The sequence below is a fragment of the Carassius carassius genome, chromosome 11, assembly GCF_963082965.1.
Source record: "Carassius carassius chromosome 11, fCarCar2.1, whole genome shotgun sequence".
NCBI lineage: Eukaryota > Metazoa > Chordata > Actinopteri > Cypriniformes > Cyprinidae > Carassius > Carassius carassius.
The window spans coordinates 16,393,283-16,416,771 of record NC_081765.1 but is presented as its reverse complement, the minus strand read 5'-3'; the positions used below and the strand labels follow the sequence as shown (position 1 = coordinate 16,416,771).

Below are 23,489 nucleotides of genomic sequence, written 5' to 3'. Positions count from 1 at the left end.
CGTTGTTTCATGTCTCATCTCTGTCTCTTGCTTCTGTGTTGTTTGCGTTGGATGTCCGTGTCTTCCCCCGGAATCTCATCCACTCTCCGCACTTCCACAAAGCATCACGACTTACCTTCGGCTCGATTTCCCGCAGTTCCTGTGCCATCCTCTCCTGCTGCCTTCACCGCCATCTTGGATTGTTGTCGTCCCAGCATCGTGTTATACCCTTGTTTGTCTGTTTCATATTCATTAAATTGTTTAACTCTCACTTGTTTCCAGCTCCTCCTTTACCCAGTCGTCACATAAACCACATAACCTAACAAGGCCTAGTGTTCTTGTATCTTTCTCTCTGTACTGTTTTTTTCCCATGTAGGCTACAGCTCTATTGTGATTATCGCTGTACACAGAGACCTCTTTAAACTGAGTTTGTCTTCACGTTCTTGTTAATCAGCGTTTCAAAATTTTTTATAAAATGTGCTATAACTTTACCTCAGCAGCTAATGCATTTAATAATGAGATATTAAAAAACACGGAATGAACTTCAAATGAAGTGCCACAACAAGGATATGAAAAGTTTTCTAATGTTTGTTTCAAGATCATGCTTAAAGCATGTGTTATGGATAAGTGTGACACTCATTTATCAGATGTTGATGTGGAATAAATAAAGGTTTACTAATGTATCTTGCAGCAATTTTGTCTTCTCTTGGCAAACAGTTTTACTTTCTTGTAATTTGCTTTGAGGAAAAAATGAACATGGACAACATTATAAAAACCTATGTTGGTGTGTGGAGATAGTTTTGAGTGGTGTCAGCTAAGAACAGGATAAAAGCAAGTCCACCTTTTCTGTGAATCGATTCTTTTGAACAATTCGTTTCAAAGAACCGGTAAATAGATTCAAATTAAATGTGATCATGAGATCCTTGTGAGCATATTTCAATATGGTCTAAAATGTTCTAATAAATCCATATGTTGCAGATACTACATTATTTTTGTTGCGTTTTAATTAAGTTTTTCAGAGTGTTAAAGTATCCCGGTCACTAATCTGGTACCAATCCAGTGATTCAAATCACAAATCAAACATGTCAAATATACGGTGAATGAATGAGTCAGATTCTGGAACCGCTTTATATGTGAAATTATTCAACTGGTTCACTACGTTAGATGATTCGACTCAAAAGAAAAAAGAAACGGAATCCTGACGTCGGGAACATTCGACCAATCAGTGACATTTGTGTTTGTGAGACGCGAAAAACCACAGTAGCAAATTCGCTATTTTATAGATGACTGTGATCGCCGCAGAGGGGATGCGGGTGATCTTCACTTACTGAGCTACAGGGAGATGTGATTTCATGTCTGTACATGTAAATGAAATCACACACGTCAACGGTGAGTATGCTTTGAGCTCTTTAAGTTACAGTTAAACAGAGGTGGAAAGAGTACAAAAATATTCTACTCAAGTAAAAGTACCATTACATTAATGAAATTTTACTTAAGTATAAGTAAAAGTACCAGTCTAAAAAATCCACTCAAGTAAAAGTAAAAAGTAGCTCATTTAAAATTTACTCAGAGTAAAAATTACTTAGTTACATTTTAACCAGTGGGAGGGAGTCAAAAATGGGACAGACCAAGGGTGTCAAACTCAGTTCCTGGAGGGCCACAGTCCTGCACAGTTTAGATTTAACCCTAATTAAACACACCTGATCCAGCTAATCTAATCATTTAGGTTTATTTGAAAACTACATGATATGTGTGCTGGAGCAGGGTTAGGGCTATGGCCCTCCAGGAACTGAGTTTGACACCCCTGGGATAGGTCTATTAATCTCAAACTAGTTGTTTTTAATTAAAGGAATCAGTTATTTAGAATAATAAAACATTTGGGCTGTTATCTGGCAAATCAGTATCAACAAACTCATCTTTTCAATACAGAGGAAATGCAAAAGCTTCATCGGACGTGGCATTTAGATGTATTACACTGTTTAGTGCAGGACAAGAATGCATTTAACCTGCAGTTACAAATGCATGAATAATGTTTTGATATGCCAGACATAAAATGTTGAATACTCATTTGAAATTATAAAAACTTAATTATAAAAAACAAAAAAAACAAAAGATACTTTAAATGTGAAATTAAAATGGCCAGTATGTGTCAGCAAGTCACTGTTAATAAGTGAGTCATTGCGATTGAACCAAATCATTTAAACAGTTGATTCATTCAGAAACGAAACACTGTCATGTTGCTCAGAGATGCAAAATTTTGCTTTGGTGGCTGTGTTTGGAATAAATTTTTGTTGTAGAAATAGAGCAAAAACAATGGCAATATGGTGTCTAAAACGCAAGTCTCTTAGTTTACTGTCCTGTTGTAAAAAAAAAAAAAAAAAATATATATATATATATATATATATATATCAGTGGCGGCTGCTGGTCTTTCAAAGAGGGGAAGCTCATTTCGGCTTACATTATAACCCTCTGATGGTCTTCATTTGTAGTGACACTCGGGGTCTTTTTGACCCCAGACAATAACATTTCATTTTGTAATAGTAAAATACTTAAATTTTTTACAAATATAATTTTACTCTGTTCATTTATGTTTTTACTAAACTTTGTACAGTTTTTGGAGGATTTAAATCTTTTACATTTCTATAAATAAATAAATATTTATTTAAATAGGCTTTTTTTACAAAAAAAGAAAAAAGCATTTCAGGTAAAATTCACTTCATAAAAGACCCAGATTTCTAACTTTCATACATGTAATAAATCACTTTAACCACTAGATGGCTATAGTGTGTGTGTGTGTGTGTGTGTGTGTGTGTGTGTGCGCGCACATTTTAAATCTGTCTTAGTTACCAATTTAATTTTGTGGTGGTTCTGCATTTTACAAATATCAAGAAATATTGCCGCAGTTTGTCTTTCGAATACACTTGAGAAATCCGCGATCATGGGACTGAGCGTGAAACAGCTTCGCCGACTTCTTATGGTGCAGACCGCTGTCAGTCAAAAGGAGATCGACAGATCCTCCAATCATCACGCGGAAGCCCAGTCTTCATTCACCTCCAGAGACGCTGAGCGTCCGTGGGCGGGACATAATCGCAGCATTTATCCAATGACCGTCTAGCTTCGGAGCACTGAAAAAAACTGTTCAAAGCAGCTCCATCGAAGTCAATGGACGCTCGGCTTCAACAGGGAAATGCACTGTGACGCTACGGGAATGTATGAGAAGAAAATCGAGTCAGCCGACATGTAGCTGATTAACACAATACATAATACACAATAGTACATATTTGACCGTTGGGTTTTTTTTACATTAGAGGGGAAGCTGAGCTTCCCTTGCAGTCTTAAAGAAATCCCCACTGATCTATATATATATATATATATATATATATATATATATATATATATATATATATGTATATATATATATGTGTGTGTGTGATTATGATTTTTAGAGGAAAAGACAGTATTCTTTGTGTGATTTTGATTCTAAATGATTTTGATTGATTTCATTCTAAATGCATTTCAACAGACTGAATCACACAGTGAAAGAACACTCTAAATGCGCGCGTACATCATTAAAACAACAATTATGATATTATCGCAGACAATATATATCGCACACTCCGCACCAGTCTTTTTGGCTAATTTGTGCAAAACCTCTTGCTAAAATGTCAAAGCATCATTTTAACCACCAATGCAATGACGCAATTATTTAGCTCACCTCTATATGCTTACGTGGGGTTGATGTCTTGTCGAGATTTTATAAACTGCTAGTTTGGTCTCCCTAGGCAAGCACAGCATACACAGCATAATAGAGCATACATATGGCCAGGGGTTCACTTCATTTCCTTGAGTTCAACTTCAGAATATGACGGGGTTTCGTTTTCAGCGGTGTCTGCACCACTAACGCCTGTTTTGTCCGTCTGCATCTTTCTTGTGATTTTAGCGCCAGTTTGCCATACCTTCCAGGGAGCGATTTTTTTTTTTACTCAGTAATTAATGTGTTTTAAAATGTAACGAAGTACAATACTTCAAACAAAATATACTTAAGTAAAAGTAAAATTACAGATTAAAAAAAATACTTAAAAAAGTAGAAGTACACAAAAAAGCTACTCAATTACAGTAACGCGAGTAAATGTAATTCGTTACTTTCCACCTCTGCAGTTAAACTCTATGGGACAAACGCTCAAAATCTCTTTGCCAACACCAAACTCATGAACAAGATGTCAACACAGTGTTACTATTTCACGTTAGACACCTTTACATTATGATAGTGTAAATCTTTTACCCAACCGACTTGGATCTAATGATCACTCTTGAACAAGAACTTCCTTCAGCTGAGAAACTTCAGCAGAGTTCCCTGTCACATCTTCAGACGAGAAGAATAAAGAAGACCGGGGCTAGTTGTCACACATTTTTTTTAACGAGCACTCAGCACGATGTTATTTTATAACATAGGTTTATATACATATCTATAGGTCTTGGCTACAAAAAAAATAACTGAACATTGCAATTGACATCGTTATTTGCCCGGGGAAAATTCAGTTCATTAAAGCTGTATTTTAAATCAAAATGGCATTATCCACAACATGCAAATTATATAGACTTGTTAATATAATAGGCTACATTTTTTTTAACAGTAAATAAATAATAAAACTGAAGAAGTGAAAATGTATGTATGTATATATATATATATATATATATATATAATGTATGTATGTTTTTTGCCAATTGTATTTTACGAATTTATATTTACTTTTTTTTTATCATTTATAAAATTACAACATATGTGGCATTATAGTCCCAACCTGACAATTATAGTAGTTTAGTTATTTAAGCAATATCAGAAACGATTGGATGTTTAGCTTGGTTGACAACTATTTTTAGTTTTTACTTGGGTGTTTGAACACCTTTCATAAGCATTGCTTTAGAAAAAAAATCCATTGAACCCAGATATACCTGTTGATTTGTCAGCAAAAGTCATCTGGATGTCACAAATGCACAAATACCAAAATCAAATTAATTAATTAAAGTTGAAATTAAGTTTTTGGCAAAATGGAACATCATAGCCCATTTTGCCTGTTTTCTTTTTCATTTCTACTGCATAGATAGCCAAGTATTATTAAAAGCCCATCTTTCCAGCTGTGAATTACCCCTTTAAAAGAAAAAATTGGCCCCTCCCCCCTTCCTACCTCAGCCGTCACTCATCTCTGCTCTCATGTAGAACTGGAGGACACTTGCAGATCACAGGCAGGATTGTTGTCTTTGATGTGGCCCTCAGCTCCTCTAGATATCATTGAGGCTCCGTCTCTGGCTACAAGAGAGCTTCCATTAGTCTGTCAGTGAAAGCTCAGTTTTACCCAGGGATCAGATTCCGCTGTCAGCTGCCATGTATCTGTGCAATCAAGAGTCAGACTGTCATTAACAGTGTGTTGAGGAGCCCACAAGATAGAGATGAACTGGTCACGTCCTGTCATTCAAACCCTGGTTTGTAGAACGCATCACTAAACCCAAAGACTGAAGGGTTCTCAGTCACTCATTTAATCTTTGTAAAAACCTTGTGTGTAATTTAGCTTGTGGCATTTGTAACACATTTATGCATTTCTTTGTGTAGACAGAAAACAGCAATAAAATAGTTTCCTTGTGCTTTGAATATTTGAATAATTTATTTGTGTTATTTAAATACTCTTATAATTTTCTTTTATATTTAAACAAATATTCTATATTTTAAAATATTGAAAAATATATTGTTTAATTATTATTATAATTATTATTATTTACATATTCTGCCCCCCAAACAAACAAATCATTCATATTTAATGAGGCTTATAATAAGAAATGTTGTACCATCCTGACATTTCTTTTCAACTTTTAACTTCCAAAAAAAGAAGAATTTTAAAAACATGCTCATCACAGAAGATGTGTATTAGAGTTAGTGTAAATATGAAATGCATTTTTTATGTATTTTTAAATAAATGACTAGGTCCAGAGAGAAAGAATTAGCATGAGGTCATTGAACCCAATTATAATTTAAAGAGACAGTATCTAAGTAATTTTAAGTAGGTCGTCTCCATGCATCATCGAGTTGGATCCTTGTCTCCAACTTTTAGTTGATACTTAGCTTAGGATGTTCTGCATCCAACTGTTTAGATCAAATCCACATGACTCATTTATTTCGGTCCTGATTCAGACCTTTGCAATTACTGTAGAATTTTACTATGGCCACATACCACACCAATTACGTTTTTATCACTTGCATAGAGTGTAAGATTACTTGCCTTCTTTGATTCAGAAGGACGTTGTTGCTGTGGACAGATGAAGGGGGACAGATGGCACGAAGGTCCCAGCTGCTGTTGACTGATCCACACGGTAATGTGCTCGATGTCAAAACTACTGTTCTATTCAAGTTTGCACAGCAAAGATACTGTAATTTCAACTCATGTTTATAATCAGGGGAAGATTTCTCCTGTTTTTGTTTTGTATGCTCATGTTTTACCTCATTTTTGTGTGGGTTTGTTCCTTTATGGATGACGTGCAGAGATCTTTTTGTTTAATAGGTGTTTGGATGTACTTTAAACACAGGGTTGTTTTACTCCTTGAAGTGGTGCTTACTATAGCTAAGATACAATAGCTATTTCACTGCGGTCTGTCATTAGAGTGAGTCATAAGAATCAGCTCTTAACAATTGACTTGAGAGGGAGCTCAGAGCACACAAGTGGGTTTTCATCAAACCTTAAAGTACATGCTCTTGACTGGTATCACATGACTTCAGTTATGTCGTATTCTAACGCAAGGAATGATGTAAAGAAGTCATTTCAGGTCATAGAAAGGTTCTGACTTGTATCTTTTTTCCCAATTTTTAATAACTAACCTGACAGGCCCTGCCTCACTGTGGACATGTTTAGACCAATACATTCAGGTTTAAAGAGGTCGTTTGTAGTAGTTACTATTCTGTTTGTGTTCAATATATCAGTATATATTCAGATGCAAAAGCAGAAAATGTAAATGTGCTTTGGCTCAGGTGAGTGTCCCTCTCTAGAATGACTAGGGATGGTCAAGCGTGGAGATAAGCCTGACCTGAGGCCCTGTGTTGCAGGATTATCACAGTGTCACCAAGTAGAATGACGGGAGGGTCACCTGCTCTTGCCCTCAAGATCATGAAAACAATAGAGGTCCCCAGGGTCATCGATGAGAGACACATAATCTTTTATCTCCAAAAAGTAAGCAGAAGCATTAGTAGAGTATCTAGAATCAACTCTTTATATAGTTGAAGAATAGGTCCTCCCTTATGAGGAGAGTTTGTTCATTATTTAGACTACTAAATAAAATTTTCCCGAAACATCTTGCCATCTAGGTGGTTCATAGTGAAAAGGATCAGATATCCTCTGGAAAATCTTGCCTATTCAAACCGAGAGGGCAAGTTTTTTTGAGCTATGTAGATTTTGAATGCAACTTCCAAGAAATAAAAAGAGTTGTATATTTAATAAGGTTCTTGTTTTTGTGGGTAAAAAAGGCGTTCATCTGCAGCATTATGGCTGCAAATACCATTTTCAAATGTGTGCATTTTGTTCATCCATTTATGTCACTCTTGCAATTTAGCTGGGTTTATGTATGTATTTATATATTTATATTAGTAATTTGGGGTTTGTAAGATGTTATATTTAATAAGTTTATTCAGTAAACATGCATTTAATTTATCAGAAGTAAAAAAAATTAACCCTTATTAACCCACATTATTCTGCTGTATTTCCACCTTTTTCTCATTCTTCAGGTAAACTGCACATGACCTCTGCAGTATTATGGCATTTAGCACAGGCTGCATTCCATCTCATTGCTCTCTTCAATAAGAGCAATGTAATCCTCATCAGATCCTGAGAATGCAGGGAGACTCTTTCACACAGAATAAATGTTCAGGCATCTCTATTCAGTTACCTTGGCCACAGTCCCATGTGAGACAGCTAAAGGGTCTATTTAATCTTAATTTGACGAGAGCACTTTGTAAAAGAAGCCAATCTCTCATCATCTCAGGAGATTAGATCCACATACCCACAAATCAGATGTGTCAAAAGCAGTGGCCAGAGTAATAGGCACTTAGGTCTTGGCTTCTGAACCCAGTGTGTCTTCAGATGAAGTACTCTGACCTATTAATTAAGCATGAATAGAAACTTTCTGGAAGAGTTATGAGTAGCTTTTGAGAAAAAAGAAATTATTCAGACCCACACATTACTCATTTACACCCAATTAATAGCTCTTTTGTTAAATTTAGCTTCTCAGATTATAAATAAATTTCAATGTTTGCAGAAAGGGTTGTGTAGTTTTTTGATTAGCTAATGCAAAAAGAAGTACAATAATTAATATCTTAGTGATTTCAAAAGCAGCACATTTTAGGAAAGTGAAGCATTACGCCCTTTGGGGTGTATCTGTTTCTCTGCAAATCCCCTGATTACTTTTTCTGCCATTCATTGCCAACTACTGCCAGCTCTCTATTCATGATAACCAAACACAGGTCTGGACCACTATTTAATTTATTATTTTTTTAAAGAGACTAAGAACATATTTGTTAGATCCTTTTGCTGGAAAGTTTTGTTTACAATCTATTTCGTGAGTCATTTATGAGTTTCAAACCTACTATTGTGTGGAGCCTGGGCGCATTGCCTTTCTTGCTATGTGTATCATTTTTTTTTTTTTTTTTTTTTTTTACATTTAGCTGACGCTTTTATCCAAAGCGACTTACAGTTGCTATATGTCAGAGGTCACACGCCTCTGGAGCAACTAGGGGTTAAGTGTTTTGCTCAGGGACACATTGGTGTCTCGCAGTGGATTCGAACCCGAGTCTCTCACACCAAAGGCATGTGTCTTATACACTGCGCTAACACTACCCTGATCTTTCTTGTGCTGGGATGTGAATAGACAAGGGACCCATCACATTGTGCAGCACACAGACTGATTTACCTTTCTTCTGTATAGTCAGATTGAGTTGTGACTATTTTAGCAGCTTCACTTTTCTTTTGTTCATGTCTTTGACAACATTGTTGCTCCTTTTCCCCCTTTTGTTTTTTAATTATTGAGTGAATAAAACATTATATAAAGCACATTTTCAAATTTGTTTTTGGAATAAAAGTCTTAGGCCTTAGACTGATTAAGGTGCAACATAAAGAAATGTTTGGAATATAATGACTGATTATTAAAAGATACTTCACCCAAAAATTCATCCTCATGTTGTTCCAAATCCTTTATTTGAAATCCATAAGGCTTCCCTTCATTTTTAGAATAGAAATAAAGATTTATTTTTTTATATATTTCCTCATAATGTTGATCCATCCATTTAAAGTCTATAATGTAATTTAGTTTTTATAGACATATAAACATTGATCAGCGCACATACATAGAGTACAGTTGTATGGTAAATGGAAGCTCAAACACACTTGCTTGGCACACAAGAACCAATAAGGTTTGTTCTCACGGGTCAATGCAAGTACATCAAGAAAGTGTATGTGCATTCATATATTTCCTTAATGTTCTGCTGTAAAATCTCACCGGACACATAATTGCAAGAATTTATTTTAAATTATTAAGGGTCCGTCAATATCTACTCCTTAATATTAGAGAATGCAGATTGAACCAGCTTTGAAACAGCCAATCCTTTTTAAGGTTAATCAGCTCGTTTTTGTGTGTGTGCAGATGTTTTAAAGTTTAAGAACGTTCTTGGCTTCATTGTGAGCTAAATCATTTGAAGAACATCACAGCACTACGGTCATGCTGGACTTTTCCAGATCTCATCCAGTTTGATATCAGTTCACCTGCCGTTAGTGATACCTGATAGCCCACGTTTCTCCCAGGGCCCCATCCAGCCCTCGCTGTGGCCTCAGAGGCAAATGGACAAACTCATCTCCATTTCCCAGCCCAGTGAGGCACACAAAGAATGCCCTTGTTGTGGGGCTCTGATCTCTCTGATCCTGCAGGCCAGAGAACAGGAAGGCTTCTGAGAGTATGCAGGAGAACGGTGGCATGAAAGAGCGTATGTGCTGTAATCAGTTGGCCAATTAAACAGACCCTGGTCTCTCACCCCCATGTAATGAGAGAGGCTGACAATCAAGGGTTCCTTTCTCAACATACGAACCTTTGGAAGGGATATGCTTCTGTAAGCATGCTAAGGGTGTATTCACACTTGTCTTGTTTGGTTCGATTTGAATCTAACTCAAGTTCGTTTCCCCCCTTGGTGTGGATCTTTTGGGCAGGTGTGAAAGCAGCAATTGCACTCAGGTGCAGTCCAAACAACCACACCCAGACCCAGTAAGTAGTCATCTTGGTCTGCTTCCAAACAAACTGGTATGCTTGAGAATGTCTGTCCAGTGAATGGATGGCCTTTAGCACATGTGTAGTTTTGTTTACAATTATTGGTTCACTTGCAAAAAGGGCAGTGTGAAAGAGAACCACACCAAACAAAAAAAATCAACATTGTATTTGGTCCAGACCAAAGCAAGTGAACTAGCGGACTTTACTTGTGTGAATACACCTTTAAAGTGAGGATTAAAATAGTATTTATGCTAATTATGGAAGCGGGTGGCAGTTCTGAAACAAAATGGTCTAAAAGCCTTTGGGACTGAAGAGCAATTTGCTTCAGTCCACGACAGACTTTTGAGAGAATTCCTTTAGAAAGACCCCAATGCTCTAATGAAGGGCTAGGTCAGCTAGAATTGGTTGAGACACAAATGCACATTCTCAGTCTTTCTTAAAGACTTTCTAAGCTGCTTTTAGGTGTCATGTACCAAAAAGTAATCAATACTTGGGAAAGGGCCCACAAAGAAATTTAATGTGAAATATGAGACCTGTGTAATTTTACCAGGGTGGCCGGTGAGCCCCTTAAAATTGTTGTGAAAGGAGATGTTCATGCAGCTTCCCCTCCTGCAATCTTCATTCAGGCTATACATTGCTTTTTTTTTTTTTTTTTACCAGTATGTGTGTGTATTCCCTGGGAATTGAACCCACAACATTTTGCGCTGCTATCGCAATACTCTGCCACAGAGCCACAGGAACTACTTCTGTTTGAGTATTAGTTTATGTTGAATATTGTAAGCTTTGAAATAGTTTATTTTAAAAAATTCCATTGAAAATATATTATTTCATTATATTGGAATTTGCCTTTGTTTAGTAGACATTTTTACAGTAGACTTTAACTGAACGGATCACTAGGACACAAGTATTTTTCATAAATATAAATTTTACCACATTTTAAATGTTGGAAATGTATAAAATTGATTGATTACAATTAGTTGTATTTTTTTATTTTATTTTATTTTTATTTTTTGGTTAAAACAATGGTTTGGTATTTTCATATGATCATTTTTTTTGCCGTTTCATTAATTGTTCAAATTTAGCTGGAAAGCCTGTAATAGCTTGTTAATGGAAATTTAGTGAATGATCTGTATCTTCTTCTTTTTTTGCCCAGGACATCAACGGTTCAGTAGCTTTTCGTTGTCAGAACATTAAAGTAACCAACCCTAAATCTTTAGAAATATTCACTAAATATGTGATAACTAGTCATGGTCTGCCCTACTGTTCTCAGTTCAGATGAAATGTCATGACACAAGTGAAAATGATCCACCTCAAGCTACTTTTTTTTTTCATCCTACCTTACTGTGACCCTCATCTTCACATACACATAAATACACACCTCAGGGATTTTCCGCACAGATCTCACTAAGGCACGACTAGACCTGATCTGGTAACAGAAAGGCATTATACAGAATTTATCATTGTACGTCACCTGACACATGACAGCCTGAAGGATATAATGGAATCTTTACATGACATTTTTATATAACAATGAACAATTGCCAGACTGATCCTTATATGTGAATGGATAACATTATGCAAGTCAATAATAGATTTACAGTATGACCAGACTTTTTTTTTTTGAATGAATAGACTTTTTATAACCTATATCCTTTCCTGATAACTCAATCGATAATAACAAATAAATACTGGAATAACATTATTATCATGATCTGCTCATTTTCTTCATTTTCTTCTCAGTATTTTAGAAGGTTCCTTAAAGGGATAGTTCACCCAAAAATCAAAATTATGTCATTAATAACTTACCCTCATGTCGTTCCAAACCCGTAAGACCTCCGTTTATCTTCGGAACACAGTTTAAGATATTTCAGATTTAGTCCAAGATCTCTCAGTCCCTCCATTTAAAATGTATGCACAGTAAACTGTCCATGTCCAGAAAGGTAAGAAAAACATCATCAAAGTAGTCCATGTGACATCAGAGGGTCAGTTAGAATTTTTTGAAGCATCGAAAATACATTTTGGTCCAAAAAATAGCAAAACCTGCATCTTTATTCATCATTGTCTTCTCTTCCGTGTCTGTTGTGAGAGAGTTGAACAAAGCAGTTTGTGATATCTGGTTCGTGAACGAATCATTCGATTTAACTGGATCTTTTTGAACCAGTTCATCAAATCGAACTGAATCATTTTAAACGGTTCGCATCTCTAATACGCATTAATCCGCAAAAGACTATAAGCTGTTAACTGGTTTAATGTGGCTGACACTCCCTCTGAGTTCAAACAAACCTATATCCCGGAGTAATTCATTTTAAGGGTCGTAGTTTTTGCTATTTTTGGACCAAAATGTATTTTCGATGCTTCAAAAAATTCTAACTGACCCTCTGATGTCACATGGACTACTTTGATGATGTTTTTCTTACCTTTCTGGACATGGACAGTAGACCGTACACACAGCTTCAATGGAGGGACTGAGAGCTCTCGGACTAAATCTAAAATATATTAAACTGTGTTCATTTCATTTCATATTTTATTTCATTCTTTAAAAAAAAAAGAAATGAAAAGGAGCAGAAAGAAGATTAACTTATAATATCTGCCCCTTATCAACATGTTAAATTACAAATTACATGTCTACTTTGCAGCACATATACATAGTCATAAATCAAATATCACATTTTCCTGCTAAATAGAAGCATAATATTTCTTTATTAGTAATGCTTTTACATTCTTCTTAAAAACACAAAACGATGTTGACATTTTAATTTCGCTACTTAGATTGTTCCACAGACTGACACCTTGTATTGAGGCACATCTTTCCTTTAATTTTGTTCTGAACTCAGGTTTCTGAAAGACTTCAGTTCCTCTTAAATTGAATCTACTAACTCTCTTGATGAATCTATTTTGCAATTTGTCAGGTTATGTTTTCAAATGAGCTTTATACATTATTTTTAGAAGGCTATATTCGAATAAGTCATTGAATTTTAAGATTTTTAACTGTATAAATATTGGATTTGTGTGGGCCCTATATTCACTTCCATTTACAACGCAAATGGCACGTTTTTGTAATTTAGAAACTGGTTCTATATAAGTCTTGTTTGCACTTCCCCATGCTTCAATGCAATAGGTCAGATGTGGAACAATCAATGAATTATATAACAAAATTAAGGCACATTTATTAACAGATACTTTTACCTTATGCAACACGGCTATAATTTGGGATACCCTAGATTTAACATGGTTAATATGGAATTTTCATGTCAACTGTTCATCGATCACAACACCTAAAAACTTAAATTCATGAGTCCTTTCAATCTGTACTCCTTGTACTGACAATGCTGCATCAAAATCCTTATTTATACAACTAAAAATCTATCCAATGTGTTCCGAAGATAAACGGAGGTCCCACTGGTTTGGAACGACATGAGGGTGAGTTATTAATTACATAATTTTGATTTTTTTTATTATTATTATTTGTTGGGGGAAGTCGTGGCCTAATGGTTAGAGAGTTGGACTCGCAATCTAAGGGTTGTGAGTTCAAGTCTCGGGCTGGCAGGAATTGTGGGTGGGGGGAGTGCATGTACAGTGCTCTCTCCACCCTCAATACCACGACTGAGGTGCCCTTGAGCAAGGCACCGAACCCCCAACTGCTCCCCAGGCGCCGCAGCATAAATGGCTGCCCACTGCTCCGGGTGTGTGTTCACAGTGTGTATGTGTGTGTGTGTGTACACTGCTGTGTGTGTGCACTTTGGATGGGTTAAAAGCAGAGCATGAATTCCGAGTATGGGTCACCATACTTGGCTGTATGTCACGTCGCTTCATAATTTTGTTTGAATTCTATAATATTTTAGAAGTTTTTTAAATAAGAAAATCTAAAAAATGTAGTAATATGAATAAACCATATACAGCAATTTACATAAAAATATTATTAAAATTCTGTGATGCATATAGTTTTTCATTTAAAAAATGTCTGTGGTGTATTGTTCTCAGGACCTTTGTGTTTTTTACAACCTACATGTCTGTGTGCTGACTTGGTCAGCATTGATAAATGAGTTGGAAAGGCACCAATCACAAATGAGCAATAAAAGCAGTCACACAAAGCCCCCTTGAGTTTATATGCTTGACCTGGTGTGTTTATGAGCGACTGTCTTCCTGTGAAGCTGGGCTCACATACCTAACCAGTCACTGACAAATGTGAGACAAAGGAGATATAAATGTGGTGAGATTGTGTAGGAAAATTCCTGGACTCTTTCTGCAGAGAGGAAATGATGATGTTTGTCAACAAAGCAGTCTGGATAGATGGATTTAATTCACAGTTTTTTCCTTTTTTTTATCAGCAGTTTCTTAAGGAGGAAAATGATTTAAGAGAGAAAGAGGAAGTGTTTTACTCTTCTGAGGATCTCAACAGGAAATCTCAGGTATCTGTACCATTTGAATGTTTGTATTGTTCGTTCAGTGTTGCTATGCTGTAATGATTCATGAGATTGATAAATAAACACACACTTGAGTGTGGCGTACTTGAAATTCTGCCAGTGTTACTGTGTACTGAGCCATCAACATGATGGAGGTCTTATAAATATTGCTTTGATGTCACTTCCTCTACCAACAAAAATTTGATTCCTCAAATCTGTCATTTGATGAAAGTGTTCTGGAACCAGGGCGTTTAGGTCTTTAAAGCTTATTTTTCTATTTCATGCTAAGCTCTCAGTTCTGACATGTCAAGAGATATGACATGTGGGTTTAAGTGTTTTACACTTGAATGGTCAGGATCTGGGTCATACCTATGCAGGTGCTTCTAAGTGAATTGTGGGAATGTTTTCTTCTCTTTTTTTCACTTCATGTTCAGACAAATTGTTTTTAAATTGCTAGAATTAAGATCATATTTACGAGAAGATTGCTGAGTAGCATTAAATCATGCTGTTCATAGGACAGAAAGGTAATAATTGATTTCTGGATTGGTATGTCTGAACATTGGCTTTTTATATAACTTTTTTTTCTACCCAGTTTCTTCAGATTCCTCTTTTTTTTTTTTTTTTTTTTTTTACAGTAACCTCAAAGAAGGAAAAATAGAGCACTTTATAATGTAATGAAATAGATGCACTGGCCCTCAGGCCATCAGAAAAGCCCTCCGGCCCTTGAGAAGGGTGGGACCATCAACACCTATAGAAGAGCACGTTATGTGTTCTGGTTTTCTGTCAATACACAGAGAAATCTGTTAGATTCAAAACAAAGTAGTAAATCTGTCAACGGCGTCTTCCAGTAAAAGAGCTGACAGAGCAATATACTGTGTTCCTGGACATATAATGTACATCTTGTTTTGGCATTAATGCTAGTGAAGATCGTGCATTAATACAAATTATATTTTGAAAAGATTTAAGCTCCTTTGATAATGACTCCGTCTGACTGTTACCTAGCCTAAAGAACACTGGATAAAACACAAATTAATCATGTGGCTGTGTTTGACTCTTAATAGTTCTGAAGAGTTTATTGCTGACAATACTTTTTTTTTTTTTTAGTTTATCTTTTATAATTTATGCCATGTTAGGTAAAGGAAAGTCACATTAAGAAAATGCATACAGTATCTCCATTCAAAGCAAATTATTTACATAATTTCTTTTCTGGATCATGAAAAATAGTGAATTGACTAGTTCTAAGACTAACTGAAAAAAGATCCTAAAGTCACGACGATTCGTCATTGATTCGTTCCTTTCAAATCCAGTTGAGCTTCTTTGTTTTGAAATCGTCATTGTGGAAGATAGTTTCCCTGGAGGCAAGACAGAAGGTGATTTGCTTTCTCCAATAAAACGTGTTTAAAGAACTATTTCAAATTTTTTTACGCACATGGTACAAAAAGTGTCTTGACATAAAACGCAAAGCATTAAAGGCAGGGTAGGTAAAAAATGTATAAAAAACTTTTTTTCTAAATTTGTTTAAACTTTATTTATATATCAATACATAATTAAAATGTAAGTACTCTGAAAAAGAAAGTATAAAAATCGAGTGTCTGTAGACCTCTCATGACTGTTTTAAAGACAGCTCATTATTTCCATTCACTCCACCCCCTCCCTTCTGGGCTCCTATAGATTATTTATCGTCTCTACTACGGCTCGCTAAGTAATGTTATGTTAGCTATATTACGCAGCTACGTGTGCTAATGACGCATGCTTCATGAAAAAATAAACAAAAAAATATGTATGATCAAAATACAAAAAGAAAGATTTACCTGTCCAGCAGAAATAAAGCCATCAAGGAGTCACTTTTCAGCCCCTTGAGTTCCCTCAGTTCTCGCCATCGCTGGAAAGCCACGCCGATATTAACTCGCGTTTTATTTCTTTGTTTATCCAAAGACTTTTTGTTCATTGCCTTTTCTTGTACTGTTACTGTCTTCCTTTTTTTGCCTAGTTTGCCTTCACTAACTGCATAGGCCGGTACTGTGAATTTTGCTTGCTGTTTCTCTGCCATTGTTTTGGTATTCCTAGGATCCGTGCCTGTTGAATTCCTCAAATCAAACGTGCGTGCGCAAGTGGGCAGGTCATGTGTGGTTGCCATGGTTGCGAGGGAGTGACAGTCGCCTAAGCCAATCCTATGTTTCGTCCCGAATGGAAATAATGAGCTGTGTTTAATACAGATTAAACGGTCTAGAGTCACTCGATTTTTATACTCTTTTCATCAGAGTACTTACATTTTAATTATGCATTGATATATATAGAAAGTTTAAACAAATTTGGAAGAAAGTTGTTTATAATGTTTTGTACCTACCCTGCCTTTAAACCTTTACTGAAAGGCATAAATGGGAAACACCAAACTGTTTATGGCCAAAAGGCAGTTGTGAAATATTCAGGAATGCATTTGAGAATATCACCAGTGTTTTATTTGGATATTCAAATGATAGTCCAAGTCCACCATTAATTTGATGGATTTTTAAAAGTTCTGGTTAGTCTGGGAACATTCCTGTAATTCTAACCCTGTCAGAACATCAGACTTGTATAAAGCTCAAAGGATGCACTAAAACTCACTGTTGTGTGGTATTTACACAAGACTTGAAGATTTCACAGCTGTATATTTAGGGTGACAGCCGTGAGGGAGAGCTAGATCTCAAGGTGTAATATGAGCAATACTGTATCATATTTCAGTGATATTCCACATGCAGCTTTTTATGGGGACTGGCAGGAGGCCATAATATATTTTCCAAAGTACATAAAATTTTTGTATGCAGCATATTGTATGAGAGAATCAGTAGTGGCATCGTGGTGTTGATGTGATTTGTCCACTCAGCAGTCTTTTCCTCACTTCACTTGCTGATCTCACCCTTTTGTTCAGTTTGTCAACCAAGTAAGAACCTCAATAATAGTTTTACAATAGAGTGAATAAATTAAATTCAGTTGACTATGCAACCCCCAAAGACCATCAGGCACCTCATAAGTTTAGTGTATTTAAGTATTGATCTCTTCAGCTTTTGCTAAATCAATGCACAAATCCCTCATGGAGTGTATTGAGGAAAGTAATCTAGCAGAGTGTTATGTTCTGGGTGTTCCAGAGGTTATGGGGTGTGTGCTAAGTGTGTTGTGTGAATGCTAATTACATGGGCTAGACTGGCTTGACACCACACTGTCGACTTCACACAATGGCTAGAGGCTCCGCCCCCACAATGCACCTGCTGTCCAATCAGAAATGTGGGATGTCAGGAGGTTGGGGTCTGTTTTTTTTTTTTTTTTTTTCGTTTTTTTTCTGTTATTGTGAGAGAGAGCTGAAATGGAAAATGATTTCCAAGCTTTCTCTTTCCTTTGAAAGTCTCAGTCAAGACAGGAGCCTCTGCACATTTACACATTTACTTATCTCTCTGCCTTTCATGTTAAACCTGTAAGCTTTCCATACAGACGAAAGGTAAGTCTTTGTTTTTGTATAGTTTGATTTTCAAATTCATGTATATTTTGTCTATTATTTTGAGTGAATGATGTGTATGTGTTGTATTATATTATTTCATATTTGAATTGGATAAGTAGGCTACTTTTGTCTTGTTTTTCAAACAAATGTAGCCTTTTTAACAAGCCGGTTTTTAGTAAGTGGTCAGTTTTTGTAAATTCTAGATATTAATTAGAACTTAGTTTCTCGCAGATGTTTTTTTTAGAAGAAGTTACTATGTTAAAAGTCTTGGTCATTCACAGATGACTGTTGCAATTAACAGGCCTCTGACGTTCTTAAACCAGTCAGACAGCACTGGCCTCTAGAGCTCATTTACATCATATTTCATTTCACATAAAGACATTTACTTTCAAAGAATGAGTTTAAATATTAAACTAGTTTTGGTCTAAAATCCCACCATGTTTCATAATGCAATCTTTGTTTATGTAAAAATGAGTGCATGTGTGTGTGGTTTTATATTAGGCATAAATATGCCAACATAAAGATGCATGCAAATGACCATTTTATGTTCTTCACTCTTAATGAACGGCTTTTAAGTTCCTACATGTGCCCTGGCTGGTTTGTGACCGAGCACTTGCATTAGGAGCTGAAAAGCTTCAGACTGCAGGCCCCTGCGTGCGTTTTAACCTCTGGGTCAGTGGAGCTGATTGCTGTTGTGCTGTTAGTCATTATATACGTGTGATCTCTCTTTACTCTGGTAGAGACCCTTAGGAGTAGATTGTCACGGCCACAAGATTAATGACACTCATCTGTTTGCTTTTAAACCGTATGCTATCTAGAGATGAAGTAGAGCATTTGTATTTCTGTGTACTAAACTGATGCTGAGTACATAATTTAAGCCATTTGAAACATGAAATTTAAACTTCTTAATTTTCCCGATTGCTAACAGCTTTTTTTGCTAATGCACGCTCATGTTTATTCAGACAGGAAATAAGTTACGCACTAGGCTAACGTCCATCACACACAGTGAGACTGTCAATGGTGTGTAATTAAACACTGATGGAAACAAGCACTAGAGCATGTCAGTGTCTTTAGAGAATGTGTTCAGCCTTAATCATTAACCTCTGAGGTCAGCATGACTTACTGCAGGTGCAAGACATTTCAAATATGGGGGTGGCACTCAAGAAGACGTGGATGAGGACTGTAGTCCCTTGTCATCAGTTATAAGCCCATATGCTGGGTTTTGATTTCCTGCATAAAAATGTAGGTACTTGCAACTGAAGTACCAGAGGGCTTTATGCAAATGGACATATTATAAACATGTATGCGCTTCTCATGCTAAACTTTTCCTACTGTGAAGTAAAGGGTGCCTGTTCATCACGTTTAAGCACTAGAAGCTGTGTGTATTTGCCCAGTTCATGCCAATAATTGTAATATTGAGGTGCATAACAAAGTATATATTAAGACGAGTGGAAGTTAAAATTCAGTGACTTTAACTTTATCTCCATCTGTTTATTTTAGGAGTCAATATCAGTGTTTTAAACATGGCAGCAGATCTGGCCTTAGTCAGTGTTCTCATCCAGCTTCTTGTTGATTTGGTGCAAAGTGACAGCATTGACTTCTACAATATCATGCCTGCTGCAGAAGGTGAGTTTGTTTATTCCAGTGAATTTTAATATTTTGTTTATTCTGTTTAATTTTGTTAACGTCTAGTGACTTTATAGCGATAATGTAACACAGTGTTCATGTCTTGTACAGCCACTCCATACCCCAAGAGTTTCAAGTGCTTCACATGTGAACAGGCCTCAGACAACTACCGCTGTAACCGTTGGGCAGAAGATGTGTGGTGTCCTCAGAGTGAGTTTCCTCAGCACAAACCCACCTCTCTCAGATCTTCACCGTTGTCTCTAGATTTAAACAAAATCCTTCGACTGAATTGATCGGACACTTTGTAATATCCTGTTCCTTCATCTATAGATACCCAGTACTGCATGACAATACACCACTTCAACCATCATGGAAAGACAACATTTGTTACCAAAAGATGTGCAGTGCATGAAGAATGCCAGTTAGCTGGCTGTAAACATCACAAAAACACACACCATGTAAGTATCCACACACACAATGTTCCACTCTTTAATGCATTAATACATGTAAAAATACAAAAATAATCTCTTATATCAAAATTATTCGCTCACAAAATGTGATTTTCTTTCTTGCAGGAGTGCATATCCTGTTGTGAAGGGATGGTTTGCAACGTAGAGCTGCCGACTAATCACAGTAATGCAGTGTTTGCCGAAAGGCAGACCCAGAGCTCAGCGGCACCCATTTTCAGGATCTGGGATTCTGTGATCCTCATGGTCCCAGTTCTCACGGGACTGTTACCGTTGTGATCCTCAATCATGTGAATCTGTTCGGTAATGAACAGCTAGACAAATTCTTGAGACAAAGGAGACGTCAAACACACTGCAGTATTATTAATACAGTCAGATGGATGTATTCATTAAGGCCATAGTAATATCATGCAGCATTCCCATTCATACCACTTGCAGGATGTTGCAGGATTCGCTAGAAGAATGTGATTTGCCGTCTTTGGGCTCACAGGTGTTTCCATGACTGATCATTGACTAATCTGCCTGGAGCCGCAGGAAAAATTACATCATGGCTTGGCTGATCGGTTAATGAGAAGAAGAAGATCACTCATTAGCATCTGTCCGGAGCTGTGATACAAGTCAATTTCACACTTGTCCTCTCCCTTCAAAAACAGTTGGACACTGATACATAATCTACTGTAATAGAATTAAATATTTGTGACTTAGATGTTGCTTGCAAATTCTTTTATTCTTTCAGAAAACAAAATGACTTTTGAATCTTCTTCAGTGGAGAACGATGCATTTTGCAGCCTATACGATGTAGTTATGGCATACCAGCAGTGGATAACTAATGTGACTGTGCTAATCAGCAAAACCATAACTCTTTGGTGGATTCAGTGAAGAGGCGGCTTGTCGGCCAGTGATGGAGGAACTGTGTGCACAGGAAGTTGCAGTGTTTAGAAGGTCTTTCAATGGAAAACTAGTGCCGCTTGTGATGACTGCTTACTAATGATATGCTAAATAGGACAGAGAAACAGACGGGTAGCAAAATTGAATTTAGCAGCTGAAGCAGTGGAATTAACTTATGCAGCCTCACTGGATTTGTATTGAGCGAATTGAGGCTCACACATTGACCATTAGAAGTCCCTATGTGGGATGGTCCTGTGGCTTTGGTCCCAGATTCTGTCACACAGGCCAATTAATATATTTGCTGTCTGGAATAATGAGGGTTTTTTTTTTCTCTGTAAACTAAACATGACATGGTTCTTCCTCCAAAAGTTGCAGAGGAAATGAGATTTGGTTTCTGTGTAGCTGCTTTAACTTATGAAGTTAGTGTGTGTGTGTGTGTGTGTGTGTGTGTGTGTGTGTGTGTGTCTGCACCGCTGACTGTCTCGCCGTGTGTGCTGTTTGCTCTGGCTGCTGGCTGTCTTTGTTCTGGTTTTATTAGGCATGGAGTTGGAATCTGTCACTTTCAGTCTTTGAAGAGTTGTTTATCTGCCATTGAGAAAAACCGTACTTATTTCTATACTTTCCCTGCAATAAAATGCCACTGTACATTTTAAGAGGAAGACATTTAGGATTCACTGCAAAGTCCCCACATATATTCTTATTAATTTAAAAGAAAATTGACATGATTTAATTAATAAATCATTGGATTATCCAGTGACGTGTTCAGTGATAAGAGTAACTTCAAACTTATATCATAAAAATAGTATAAAAGCAACATTGATTTACTGAATGGCATTTGATACTCTTAAACAATGAACAACCTTCAATCCTGTTCTTGTTTTTTGTGGTGGTACCATGTAAAATTGTGTTTCATTGAAGTCTGGTGATTGATGATGTCTCCTCACACAGGCATCTTCAATAATTGTGTTCTTGTTAAGGAAGTGACTCATGATTGGCTGCACTGTGCACATTATTACATTTTCAGCAAATGAAATAAAAGCAATCAATAACACCTTATCTGAAGAATATGGAGATTTCCTCATCTTTGCACTCATTTAATTCAATAATGTATCTGGCTTTTTTTTCAGGTTAGCATAAATCTAGGAGTATCATTCTGATATTTCAAGAATCCAGCCATTACCGCTTGGCAGCTACTCTATGCCTTAGATGTTTAGAATGAAATTGTGAAGAAAAAAAAAGATCCAATAAGAAAAGCCTCTTCCTACAACAAGGGCTCTTGACGAACCAGAAATGTACTTGAACACAAATTACCTCTTTGAACAACCCTTCTGTGGTAATCCCAACCCAGCACTGGCTGCATTTGATCATTGGATCGGGCCTGTCCTGTAATCCGAATGAGTCACCTGGCTGCATTGTCTGCTTGTGTACACCCTCTGTGACGGCCAGCAGGGCTTAACATTCCACTGCAGGGCCAGAGATCACTGCACTAATTGGCAGCAGGCAGTGTTTCCAAAGGGATTTTGTTCTCCATGAGGATGTGACCTCTCTGAAACCTGGTTGAACCAGACCTCAAAGACAGCTCTGTACCCTCAGTGCCACTTAGTCATTGGACAATAAAAATACCAATGAGCGAGAAGCTCTTCTGATGGATCGCAGAGCAGTGGCTCTCATTGTTTATGATTCTGAGACAATGATTAGGGTCTTGTGACCTTTTAGATCTGCAGAATACAGTGTTCTTAAACTTGAAATCAGAAATATAACATGCAAAAAAGAAGTTACAGACAGTTGCTTTGACCAAAGGGTGACAACCCCACATTATAAACTATAACCTTGAAGAATAAATTAACAATGTTTGTACAAATACCAGAGCCTGGTATAAAAATAAATACTCAAATGCTGACGTGCATCTGACTCTTTAAGCACATGTGAAGAGTAGTTTCTGTGAAGTCTGATGACTTGCTGAGATCTTACACCCCCTGCGTTGCCAACAAACCTTTCAACATGAAGAAGAAATAACTTAGGGCTGATTGAAAGTACATAATTGCCCCTGATGACCCTCTCTCGCCAAACGTTTAAGGATCAGAAATAGAATTTGGATGTAGATTGTTGCTGCATGCAATCTAATAGAATATATAGGGTATTCAACATCCGATTATTTTTAGATCTCAAAAAAAAAAAAGCTTTAGCTAAAGCTCAAGAATTAATCTAAATGTTTCATTTTTCCTTCCACATTAAAATGTATTAAAGGGTTAGTTCACCCAATTAAATTTTGGTTCTCCAAAATTCTCGTACCTCAAGCAAGCAACTAATTTCACATGGATTACTTTTATGTCTCTATTTTAAAGATGAATGAAATACTTATGG

At 36.6% G+C, this 23,489-nt stretch overlaps 1 protein-coding gene across 9 annotated transcripts; it reads left to right on the top strand.

Moving 5' to 3' along the window:
- The first annotated feature begins 1,212 nt into the window (after nt 1-1,212).
- On the top strand, nt 1,213-20,943 carry LOC132152903 (ly6/PLAUR domain-containing protein 6B-like). Of its 9 annotated transcripts, none has more exons than XM_059561879.1 (6): nt 1,232-1,368; nt 14,598-14,678; nt 19,645-19,770; nt 19,864-19,980; nt 20,101-20,228; nt 20,346-20,943. In XM_059561879.1, the coding sequence occupies exons 3-6, from the start codon at nt 19,668-19,670 to the stop codon at nt 20,514-20,516; spliced, it is 519 nt and encodes a 172-aa protein (XP_059417862.1). In that variant the 5' UTR covers nt 1,232-1,368; nt 14,598-14,678; nt 19,645-19,667; the 3' UTR covers nt 20,517-20,943. The 9 variants fall into 9 exon arrangements, with proteins under 9 accessions (XP_059417859.1, XP_059417862.1, XP_059417864.1 ...); XM_059561881.1 differs by having other exon boundaries at nt 1,245-1,368; nt 14,601-14,678; XM_059561880.1 differs by lacking the exon at nt 1,232-1,368 and adding an exon at nt 6,265-6,342 and having other exon boundaries at nt 14,601-14,678.
- The last annotated feature ends 2,546 nt before the right edge of the window (nt 20,944-23,489 follow it).

Bases quoted from the DNA above. Each gene is read 5' to 3' on its own strand.
- LOC132152903 (XM_059561874.1), top strand. From the start codon at position 6,303: ATGGCACGAAGGTCCCAGCTGCTGTTGACTGATCCACACG. The intron at 6,343-19,644 runs GTAATGTGCTCG...TGTTTATTTTAG, and splicing joins GCTGTTGACTGATCCACACG to GAGTCAATATCAGTGTTTTA. The intron at 20,229-20,345 runs GTAAGTATCCAC...TCTTTCTTGCAG, and splicing joins ATCACAAAAACACACACCAT to GAGTGCATATCCTGTTGTGA.